Source organism: Lynx rufus, unplaced genomic scaffold (assembly GCF_022079265.1).
Source record: "Lynx rufus isolate CCGP_SWC_20201006 ecotype Redwood Valley unplaced genomic scaffold, mLynRuf1.p SCAF_9, whole genome shotgun sequence".
Taxonomy (NCBI): domain Eukaryota; kingdom Metazoa; phylum Chordata; class Mammalia; order Carnivora; family Felidae; genus Lynx; species Lynx rufus.
The window spans coordinates 53,878,755-53,890,279 of NW_025814897.1; the positions used below are offsets into that span (position 1 = coordinate 53,878,755).

The 11,525-nt window shown below is 49.3% G+C and overlaps 1 protein-coding gene across 1 annotated transcript in view; it reads left to right on the top strand.

The window, feature by feature from the left end:
- The window catches only part of TENM4 (teneurin transmembrane protein 4), a 383,504-nt gene extending 372,439 nt beyond the window's left edge, over positions 1-11,065 (top strand). Inside the window, exons 28-30 of the mRNA XM_047071426.1 lie at positions 531-2,145; positions 7,568-7,710; positions 10,307-11,065. Coding sequence (XP_046927382.1) covers positions 531-2,145; positions 7,568-7,710; positions 10,307-11,065 — 2,517 coding nt within the window. The remainder of the gene's footprint in view (positions 1-530; positions 2,146-7,567; positions 7,711-10,306) is intronic.
- The last annotated feature ends 460 nt before the right edge of the window (positions 11,066-11,525 follow it).

Consider the following 11,525-nt stretch of genomic DNA (forward strand, 5'->3'; position numbering starts at 1 on the left):
TTCCTGCATAAAGCCTTAAATGCCCTTCTCAGATGCATTCTTTATCCTGTGGGCCACAGGGAGCCAACATAAGTTGTGTAGCAGGCAGTAGATACCGTCAGGCTGTGTTTTAGGAAAATCATTCTTGCTTGAGTAGGAACATTGATTTGAGAAGGAATCTGAAGGAAGGAAGCCAGGAGAGAGGCTGTTGCAAATCCTTCTAGCCAGTGCTCCCAACCTTTCTCACACACCATCACCCACAAAATCATCATTTTTGTACCACACAAAGGGACAAGCAGACAAGGCTGCTCACCATGGGAAGACAGATGGCCTGAGTGCCAGGGCCAAGGGCTGAGAGAAATCCTTATCTTACCCATTTGTACCCCACTGCAGTACCCTATGGCACATTGTTTAGAAGGCCATGGTTTGGGCCTCACTTAGGACAACCACCAGTTCCCTTGGCTTTTCATTCATCTCCTTTAAGTCTTAAGTGCACAGACTTCCCCTGCGTGCACTCCCCTACTCTTACTTCTGTGTTCCTTTCTCTCCAGTCCATGGTACTGCTCCTCCACAGCCAGCGGCAATACATCTTTGAGTTCGACAAGAATGACCGCCTCTCTTCTGTGACCATGCCCAATGTGGCCCGGCAGACGCTAGAGACCATTCGCTCAGTGGGCTACTACAGGAACATCTACCAGCCCCCTGAAGGCAATGCCTCGGTCATCCAGGACTTCACTGAGGACGGGCACCTCCTCCACACCTTCTACCTGGGCACCGGCCGCAGGGTCATATACAAGTATGGCAAACTGTCAAAGCTAGCCGAGATGCTGTATGACACCACCAAGGTGAGCTTCACCTATGACGAGACAGCAGGCATGCTGAAGACCATCAACCTACAGAATGAGGGCTTCACCTGCACCATCCGCTACCGTCAAATTGGGCCTCTGATCGACCGCCAGATCTTCCGCTTCACCGAGGAAGGCATGGTCAATGCTCGTTTTGACTATAACTATGACAACAGTTTCCGGGTGACCAGCATGCAGGCTGTGATCAATGAGACCCCGCTGCCCATCGATCTCTATCGCTATGATGATGTGTCAGGGAAGACAGAGCAGTTTGGGAAGTTTGGTGTCATCTACTATGACATTAACCAGATCATCACTACAGCGGTCATGACCCACACCAAACACTTTGACGCATACGGCCGGATGAAGGAAGTGCAATACGAGATTTTCCGCTCACTCATGTACTGGATGACCGTCCAGTATGATAACATGGGGCGAGTAGTGAAGAAGGAGCTGAAGGTGGGACCCTATGCCAATACCACCCGCTACTCCTATGAGTACGACGCTGATGGCCAGCTACAGACGGTCTCCATCAATGACAAGCCGCTCTGGCGCTACAGCTATGACCTCAATGGGAACCTGCACTTACTGAGCCCTGGGAACAGTGCACGGCTCACCCCGCTAAGGTATGACCTCCGTGACCGCATCACTAGGCTGGGTGATGTGCAGTACAAGATGGACGAGGATGGCTTCCTGAGGCAGCGGGGCGGGGATGTCTTTGAGTACAACTCAGCTGGCCTGCTCATCAAGGCCTACAACCGGGCCGGTGGCTGGAGCGTCAGGTACCGTTACGATGGCCTGGGGCGGCGGGTGTCCAGCAAGAGTAGCCACAGCCACCACCTGCAGTTCTTCTATGCAGACCTGACCAACCCCACCAAGGTCACCCACCTTTACAACCACTCCAGCTCCGAGATCACCTCCCTCTACTATGATCTGCAAGGGCACCTCTTTGCCATGGAGCTGAGCAGCGGTGATGAGTTTTACATAGCTTGTGACAACATCGGGACCCCTCTTGCTGTCTTCAGTGGAACAGGTTTGATGATCAAGCAGATTCTATACACTGCCTATGGAGAGATCTACATGGACACCAACCCCAACTTTCAGATCATCATCGGCTACCATGGTGGCCTCTACGATCCACTCACCAAGCTCATCCACATGGGCCGGCGGGATTACGATGTGCTGGCTGGTCGTTGGACTAGCCCAGACCACGAGTTGTGGAAACACCTTACTAGCAGCAACATCATGCCTTTCAATCTCTACATGTTTAAAAACAACAACCCCATCAGCAACTCTCAGGACATCAAGTGCTTCATGACAGGTGAGGATGAGGGCTCATTCGGAGGACAGGACTGTTGTTCTGGTCCTCTGACAGGACGGTCTTCCTTGAGAAAGCTGGTAGTTGGGTCACAGGAAACACTGGCTTGCCTTAGAACAGCATTTTTCAAAGTAGATTTTAAGAAACACTTCTTGAGAGAAATGCCGTGGAAAAACTGGTACTGGCCTCAAATTGATTTGACAGGGCAACTATCATTCTTAAATTTTCATAATACATTGCAGCTTATGAAAGTCTCTGCGAAGTCCTCTGGTAAAGAGAACTGTTTAACACAGTTACCCACTATTTCTCAAACATCTGACCACGAAACCCCTTTACCCACAGTTTCTCAAGCATTTGAGCATGAAACCCCTTTTTTTCACCATGAAATCCTAGTGCTTCACTGGATGCATCCCTGAAAATGCACTTTGGAAATTTCTGACCCAGAGATCAGGCTATGAGTCCCCAATAAGGTGGGTGAAGGTATAGCTAAAGAAAAAAAAATCAATTTTCTCATTCGGGATAATGTAATGGAAAGTTCAGAATTTGGACACAGACAGAACTGCTGAAGGATGCACCATTTCTAAATTATGGACAGTCACAGAAATTACTTAACTTCCCTTAATTCCAGTTTGCTGACCTGTAAATTAAAGTGAGGGGGCACCTGGGTGGTTCAGTCAGTTAAGCATCCAACTCTTGATCTCAGTTCGGGTCTTGATCTCACGGTTCTAAGTTCAAGCCCCACACTGGGTTCCACTCTGGGCATGAAGCCTACGTAAATAAGTAAGTAAGTAAGTAAATAAATAAATAAATAAATAAATGTTAGAATGTCTACTGACACTGATAAGTATGCATGTTGTAAATCCTAGAGCATCCACTAGAAAAGAAAACAGAGGCATAGCTAATTACTCAATAGTGGAAATAAAATGTAGACTAAAAAAAATATTCAACCCAAAGAGGGTAGGAAGAGGGGAGAAAGGGAGAGGATGGACAAGTAGGAAAAAAAAAAAAAAAAAAAACCCTGCTAGGATGGTTGCAAGGGTGAAATGAGATACATTTTATAACCTGCCTAGCACAGTGCCTGGCTCATGTAAGGTTCCCTTACCTCGACCCTGACTTAAAAAGTGAGCTTTGTTTTCCACTACTGTGAAACCAACTGGAATATAAATGTTCACACGTGCCAGAAATGTCTTCAGCAGCCACAGTCCACCCAGCAAAGCAGCCACTCCCAGACCTCAGCCACAGAAGACCTCAAGAGTCAGAGCAGCTATGGGGATTCAGGTCTGGATAAAACCAGCACTTTTTATAAAAGAGAGTTTGCAGTGGGCAAAAATTGGGCACGCCCCAACTTGCAAACCTGGTCGTTTCCTTCTCTTTCTCCTGTGACACAACCCTGCAACCCCTATTTTAAGGCAGTTTCATTGTCATTCAACAAGTGCCTCCTGGGTGCAGCCACTGTTTTCGGCCTGAGGGGATGGGATACAAAGATGATCCCTGCCCTCCAGGAATTTACACTGCAAGGGAGACACAGACAGCAGTGAGAGGCCCAGGATGAAGGTTTGCACTGATGGCCGTTGAGACACAGGACGCACAGCCGGCTGTGCCCAGGGAGCAGTTCATCCTTGAGGCCCACTTCTGAGTGGACATTCCTCAGGTAATGGGGAGAAAGGCAACCCAAGCAGAGGGGACTGCATTTACAGAAGTGCAGAGAGGGCAACAGGTACAGCTCACATGAGTGCCCCGTAGGGATGTGGCTTCCTAGCTCCCAAACCTGGTGGCCTGGTCCGGACCCTGCAGCTGCTGACACTGACTGGAGGATTCTTTCCGGGAAGAATTCCAGGTGGTCATGTTGAGAGCAGGCATCCCATGCGTGAGGAAGAAGAGTGGGCGCGGTGGTGGGTGGGTGCGATGAAAGCGGACTTGGGGCCTGTGGTGAACAGGAATAGCCCAACAAGGTCTCTCTATGCTCAACTTGCTGGCAGTCCAAGAAAACTTAACAGATTTAGAAAACATTTCCATTATGTCTGTGTACATTAAGCACACCCCCTGCTCATCCTGCAGTGAGTTTCTTTCGAGGTATCTTGGCAGGTTACTGTAGCTGGAAAAAAAAAAAATGGTACAGAAAAACATTCTGTTACTACAAACCAAGATCCCACTAATTCTCACTAAACCGTTTAGCTTCCATGTGAGCTACATACAACCTCACTCACATCCAGCAATGACACCAATAAAAAGGAGCATACACTCCAAATGGATAGGCTGAGGTCACATGACAACCCCTGAACCAAGCACTGTGGCTGGGGAGAGAAAACGCACCGAGTGGCTTAGCCTAGGCACATGCTCCATTGCTGAACCCCTAGGTGGAGTTAGCCTCCCTAAAACTACACAGATACCCCAAAAGGAAGAGTGAGAAGGCAGAATGGGATGCAAGGAAGGCAACCAAAAAATATCCACCAAGGATCCATCCCATACACTATTGCACTAACCCTCACCTGAAGCCAGTGAGATGAGGATCACTGACCGCATTCTCAGAGGAGGAAAGTGAAGGTCAGAGCCATAAAGTAACTGACCTACTGAGAAATGGCAGGGCTAGGGGTAGAACTCTGCTCTAACTCCAGAATCCTCATTCTTGGAATGAAATTCACTCTGTAATGTGCCCACATAAGAAAGGATTGTTAATTCATCGCTGTCCCAGGTGGCTACACTGATGTCTGGGGCGGATGGGTAAAAAGGGGCTTTTTAACTTGACAGAAATTTCTAACTCTGATATCATAAAAAGGAAGAGTAAAATTCCCAACTTTTCAGAAAAGTGCCATAGGAAAAAAAAAAAACAATGAATAAATCGATTTTCAGCATTTTTCCTAAAGGCATAATGAGAAATGTTCCTACCTTCCATCACTTGTGATTAAGGCCCAGCCCTCTTTTCAGCCCCCTAGTTTCCTGGGAATCTGCAGTAATCCTGATAGAAGTTTTCCTTCCCAACTACAAATTCAGATGCAGGTTCTCAGCCTCAGGCCAAATGGCTTCATGGGGGATTTTTTCCCCCCTGTTCTGTTTGTTTTAATTTCCTAAAAACCATCTGCCACGATTCATAGAATCAGAGATTCTCAAAAACTCAGTGAAGAAAGGGACTTTGGAGGCAAGCTAGCCCAAGTGCCTCATGTTACAAATGAGGAAATGGAAGTCCAGTGACGTGGGGGTCTGGGTTTGAAAAAGCTCAGAAAACCTTCTATGAGCCAGGAACCGAGCTAGACACTTTAGAATATAGGAAACCCAGTCATTCGTGTAGCAAGCTTAGAACAGTTGCTGCTGTATGATGGCTGCCCAAAGTGGTAACACTATTATTCTTTCCATGGCTTGGTGAAAACCATTTCTACCATCAGTTTGTAGACAGGGAAACTGAATCTCAGAGAGGTTAAGGAAACGGTCCAAGTTCACACAGTGTGCAACTTGGGGAGCCTGAATTTGAACATGGGTTTCGTCTTGCCTCACCATGTTCTTTTCCTTCCACGACCTTCCTAGAAGTAGAACCTGGGTTTCTACGCTGCCCTTCCTATCTTCCTCCACCCCGGTACCTCCATGTTTCACACCCAAGAGAGAGGGGCTCCAGGGCATCCAAAAAACAAAAAAAAACAAAGGCAAACTTGAGGTCCTTGAATGAGAAGACAGCACAGGATGCAGCGGTGGCAGGGACATACTTGTCTACCCCCAAAGGACATCCCCATCATTGGAATGGCTTCAGTGGGTGGTAGGGGAAGACAGCTCCACCAGTGCCTGGACCCTAAGCAGGGCCTCCCTGACCAGAGACATGTCTCCTTTGGAAGAAAGCAAAAGCAGGCCTGGATGCCCATAGCCCGGGACTGCCAGCTCTGAGGCTCACCTCCACCCGCCCCCCCCCCCACCCCTTCCCCAGACTTTGGATTCTGAGTCTCTGCTCAACAAATGCTTTAGCATCTTCAACTGCCTCTTCTCAAGGAAGGCCGAGCCACACTGGGACACAGGCTGGCTGTCACTGTCCTACAGGCACCCAGTTAACTCCTACCTGCCATCCCAGGGTTTTCCTGCGCTAGCCACAATTTTTCTTTCTGGTTCTCTCTCTGCCTTGCTGAACTGCTCTCCGCTTACCTGAACACTCCCCACACTCACCTGCCCTCTCCAGGCCTTGCCTTGCACGCGGTCTTTGCCTGAAGTGCCCCCTTTATCTCTGCTGAAGCCTGACAAAAGGTACCCAGCTTTCAGTGTCTGCCTTAAAGGCCACCTTCTTTGTGAAGACTTGTCAGCCTGTCCAACTGAAAGACTTCTGCCCTCCTCTCATCTTTTTTCTTGTGTCAAAGTTTTGCATGCCTGTGTGTCATCTCCCCTTCAGGGTTCTGAGTGCACAAGGTGAGGGTCGGAGTAACACAGTGCTGGGCACACGAAACGCTCTCGGCAACATTGGGCCTAGTAACAGATGACACTTTATCCATCCTCTTTCTTTCCCTTACGTCTTGGCTTCCTGACTCTGTTCTTCAGTGAGCCAAAGGCTCATGGGAAAGTCCTCTCTATCCCTATACCTAATATTCTATAATTAGTAACCCCCCAGGAATGTTATAAAATCGATGAAACCAATGCCTATGGCGCTAGATCCTCAAGCCCACTATTTTTTTTAATGTTTGTTTATTTTGAGAGAGCACGCATGTGAGTCGGGGAGGGGAAGAGAGAGAGGGAGACAGAGGATCCAAAGTGGGCTCTGCGAGGATAGCAGAGAGCCTGATGCAGGGGCTGAAACTCATGAATGATGAGATCATGACCTGAGCCAAAGTCGGACGCTTAACCAACTGAGCCACCCAGGTGTCTCCTCAAGCCCAATATTAAAGATTGGAAAATGAAGGCACAGGGAGATTAAATGACTTCTTTAGCATCACTTACCAGAGTAAATGAAAGGTAGACTCGGGGTGGGGGTGGGGGACTCTTTGATGTTTGGTAGCGGCCATCTTGCTGCTTGGGAGAGGAGGGAGGGCTTGTTTTTAAATGGAATTTCTCTTTGAAAGTCATTCACTTAAATCTTTCCTTTGGGTGCAGTTGTCCTCTGCAAGTGTTTCCTCCTGATGCAGGGGGTGGGTGTGCATCATCTACGCCCCACCCCGGTCCCCCCGGGTTTGAATCCAAAGAGGTTTAAGTGACAGGGGAGTCTGGAAACATAGGTTCTACTGAAGTCACAGCTCTCTTAGATACATATCTAGGAGAGGAACAACGGTCCAAAGAGTATGTGCGGCTTTAATAACCATGAAACAGTCTTCCAAAGTGTTTGTAGCGGTTGATGTCCCACTTGCGACACCCCCCACCCTCACCCCCCCACTGCTGTCTCACTCTGGGCCACTTTATTGGGATGTGTCACCTCTGAGGTCCACTCACTCCACAAGGACGTTTCTGCTTCTATCCCACCCAGATGTCAACAGCTGGCTCCTCACCTTTGGGTTCCAGCTGCACAATGTGATTCCTGGCTACCCCAAGCCAGACATGGACGCCATGGAACCATCCTACGAGCTCGTCCACACACAGATGAAAACTCAGGAGTGGGACAACAGCAAGGTAATCTGCGCACACACGGCCACCCACCCTCAGGCCAGGCAGACCTTATGGGAGTGGCTCCTACAAAGCTTTTCAGGAAAGCATGGGCCCGTGACGGAAACTGACGTGGTGCAGCCACAGTGCCTGCCAGAAGCTGTTCAGGAAATCTGTGGTAACCACTGGCAAGCCACTGTGGACCCAGCTGTAACAGAACACAGACCCCCACAAGCCCTATTAAGTTTTCTCTGATACGCGGAGTTTGGAATTCCACAAAAACACTGAGCCTTTGTCACTGCCCAGAGCAAAAGGGCAAGGAGGGAGGGTGTGTTCTAAATACAAGTGTGACATTTTCTGAGCACCTCCGTTCACCTGCACCTGCCTGAGGTATTCTACACAAGTTAGCGCACACATATCCCCTGGTATTACTGTTGGCATTTTACAGGTTTAATGCCTAAGGCTTTCCAGTGCCACACAAGCAAGGAAGGGGTAGACTGGGATTCACACCCGGATCTGTCTGTAAGGTGTTCAAAACAATGTTACCTTCTCTTGTGTGCCTTTCATGGCCTGGTTTTAAAGACTCACAGAATTATATAGCTGTAAAGGCCCTTAAAAACCCCTCTACCCCACCCCTCACTTCAGGCATCCCCTTTTCGCCCCCTCCCCCACTTCATAATGTAAGTACTAGGAGCTGGCTCTTCTAGGCCCCACGCTGCACCCCGTGAATGCAGGCATGAATCAGGCGGAGACCAGGCCTTCTGGGGATCCCTGTCCAGAGGGAAAGCAGGGTTGTTAGATGGCACACTGCTGACAGCCAGAAACTTGCACATCCGTGTGTCTTACTCCAGCCTGATTCCCTTCATCCTCGGCTCAGCTGCCTCCGTCCTCTAGACTCTGGAGAACATGATTCTGCACCTCTAGGTCCTAGCGGCACCCCATATTCTCCCCTTCAGAGCACTTACCACACCTGTATCCCCACTGGCTATGAGCCCCAAGAAGGCAAATAAATCCTGGGTCTTCTTCGGTACCCAGTGTACTGCCCTTTTGCTGAATGCACAGATGGTTGAAAGAAGTAGACAACCCTGTGTGAGGTAGGCATTCTTCCTCATTTTACAGATGAGGAGACCAGAGCTCAGAGAGAAACTTGCTCAAGGTCACTCAGCAGGAAAGGCGATAAGAACCCAGTGTGTCTGACCACAAAGCCTGGCTCCTTTCTGCTATTCTGTGCCGCTGTAGCCCTGCCCTCTGCCTGGCTCAGTCCCCACTGTCCCCCCCCCAGGCTGACCTGGCTGATTCCACAGCAGCCCAGCTGCTCCCCACCTCCCCCCACCCCCTCCAGCTTCCCTTCCCCCCACCCCTGCCAGCTTCCTTTCCCCCCTGACGCAGAGCCCCAGTCTCTGACGGCCTGTTTGCCAACCTCGCCCATCAATGAATTATTGATTTCTGCCCTTGGCAAGCATCGAAGATCTGTGTTGTTGAGCACTCCAGCTTTCGTGAAACTCTAGGAAATAATTGTTCACAGACAGGGTTCTATTAATTATAAAGAGGACTTAATTTCAGTGAGAAGCCGATAGGCCTGTTTCTAAAGCCATTTCCCTGAGTTGCTGGTTAGGCCCCGGAGCTTGCACGAACCCGGCTTTGCCAAGCTCCCGCACCATGGGAGGGACTGGTAGGTGGTATGACATGGAGACCAGGCCCAATCTGTCCCCCAAAGCAGCCTAGAGCAGAGACATCTGAGGAGCCCCCAGGAAGCACTATGGGGGCAGAGGCCCTCCTTGAAAATAGTTTATAAACATGATGGAGAACGATAAAGCAGGGTAAGAGGGGTTATATAAATGACCGCTTTTCATCTTACTAAGCCTTCTTGCCAAGAACCCATTGCTTGTCATTCCTCCATCTGACATCATCCCCTTATCCTCCGAGTTCCAACTCAAGCGTGAGTCTGCCCTTGAACTCTACCTTGTCCACCTCATTCCTCCATCTTTGGGCTGAGATGTTCTGATCCTTGTCCTCTGCTCCCTGATCCAGAGCCCTTGAAGCTGAGCCTCTAGAATCAGACAGAGTTCAAACGTTGGCTTGAATACTTACCCATTGTACAGATGTGGGCCCATTACAACCTCTTAGAGACTTAGTTTTCTTAGATGTAAAATCAATAATAAGAGTACCTATTATATAAAGTTATTGTGGAAATCAAATGAGATACTGAATGTGACTGATTTAGCTCAAAGACCAAGACCTGTTAGCCAAAGTTATTACTGCTACTTCTCTTAAACCACCAGTTATCACATTTGATGATAATTATTTGCTGTCACATCTGTCTTTCTGCACTAAATGATGGGTTCCTCAAGAGCAGGGATGATGTCTGATTCGTTGGTACCTCTCCAGTGCCCAGAAAGAAACCTGGCACAGAGCAGGTGCTTGCTGAAGAGTTTCTTAATGGAAGGATGGGTGAACGGATGGATAAAGGATGGCAGAATGTTCTAGTGGTCAGCAGTAGAGCTAGATGCTACTGGTTAATGTGTATAGATTCAATTAGTTATGAGAGCTGACCCTTCAGGCTCTTAGGGAGAGGTTTTCCCCTTTGCCTCATTCCTTCTTTCTCTCTCTCCTCCCCCATCAGTCTATCCTCGGGGTACAGTGTGAGGTGCAGAAGCAGCTCAAGGCCTTTGTCACCCTAGAACGTTTTGACCAGCTCTACGGCTCCACAATCACCAGCTGCCAACAGGCCCCAGAGACAAAGAAGTTTGCATCCAGTGGCTCTGTCTTCGGCAAGGGGGTCAAGTTTGCCTTGAAGGATGGCCGAGTGACCACAGACATCATCAGTGTGGCCAACGAAGACGGGCGGAGGGTTGCTGCCATCTTGAACAATGCCCACTACCTGGAGAACCTGCACTTCACCATTGACGGGATGGACACCCACTACTTTGTGAAACCAGGGCCCTCGGAGGGCGACCTGGCCATCCTGGGCCTCAGTGGGGGGCGGCGAACCCTGGAGAACGGGGTCAACGTCACGGTGTCCCAGATCAACACGATGCTCAATGGCAGGACTAGACGCTACACAGACATCCAGCTCCAGTATGGGGCACTGTGCTTGAGCACTCGCTACGGGACCACATTGGATGAGGAGAAGGCGCGGGTGCTGGAGCTGGCCCGGCAGAGAGCCGTGCGCCAGGCGTGGGCCCGCGAGCAGCAGCGACTCCGGGAAGGGGAGGAAGGCCTGCGGGCCTGGACAGAGGGGGAGAAGCAGCAGGCGCTGAACACGGGGCGGGTTCAAGGCTACGACGGCTTCTTCGTGATCTCCGTGGAGCAGTACCCGGAACTGTCAGACAGCGCCAACAACATCCACTTCATGAGACAGAGCGAGATGGGCCGGAGGTGACAGAGAGGTCCGCGGCCTGCACTTCTTGCCAAAGACAGCTACTCTTTCGTGGCCACACACCTGACTGTGTTGTACTTAAAAAAAAAAAAAAAAAAAAAAATCCTTTTTTTAACAAGTGCAGAAAACAAACCAACACACACAAAAAAGATACTGGTTGCATTGTAACTCATGCAACATCCTTTTTTTTAAGAAAAGAAAAACACAGATTTGGCCTTCACACATTTTTTGCAAAGAACAGAAGGTATTTTTTTCTGTAGTGTGATCACAATGAAAACTTTATTGTCTTTTGTTCCCTTTCTCCTTGAGGAGTTTTCCTTGTTGTTGGGGTACATTTCTCCTCTCTGAGACACATCTCCTGAGGTGTGTCCTTGTCTGTCCCTAGGTACCCAGTGTGATGTGAGACACAAGTGTCTGTGCTAACTTGTCTCATGTGCAACCCTTTCTTCCATGGGGGTCGGGC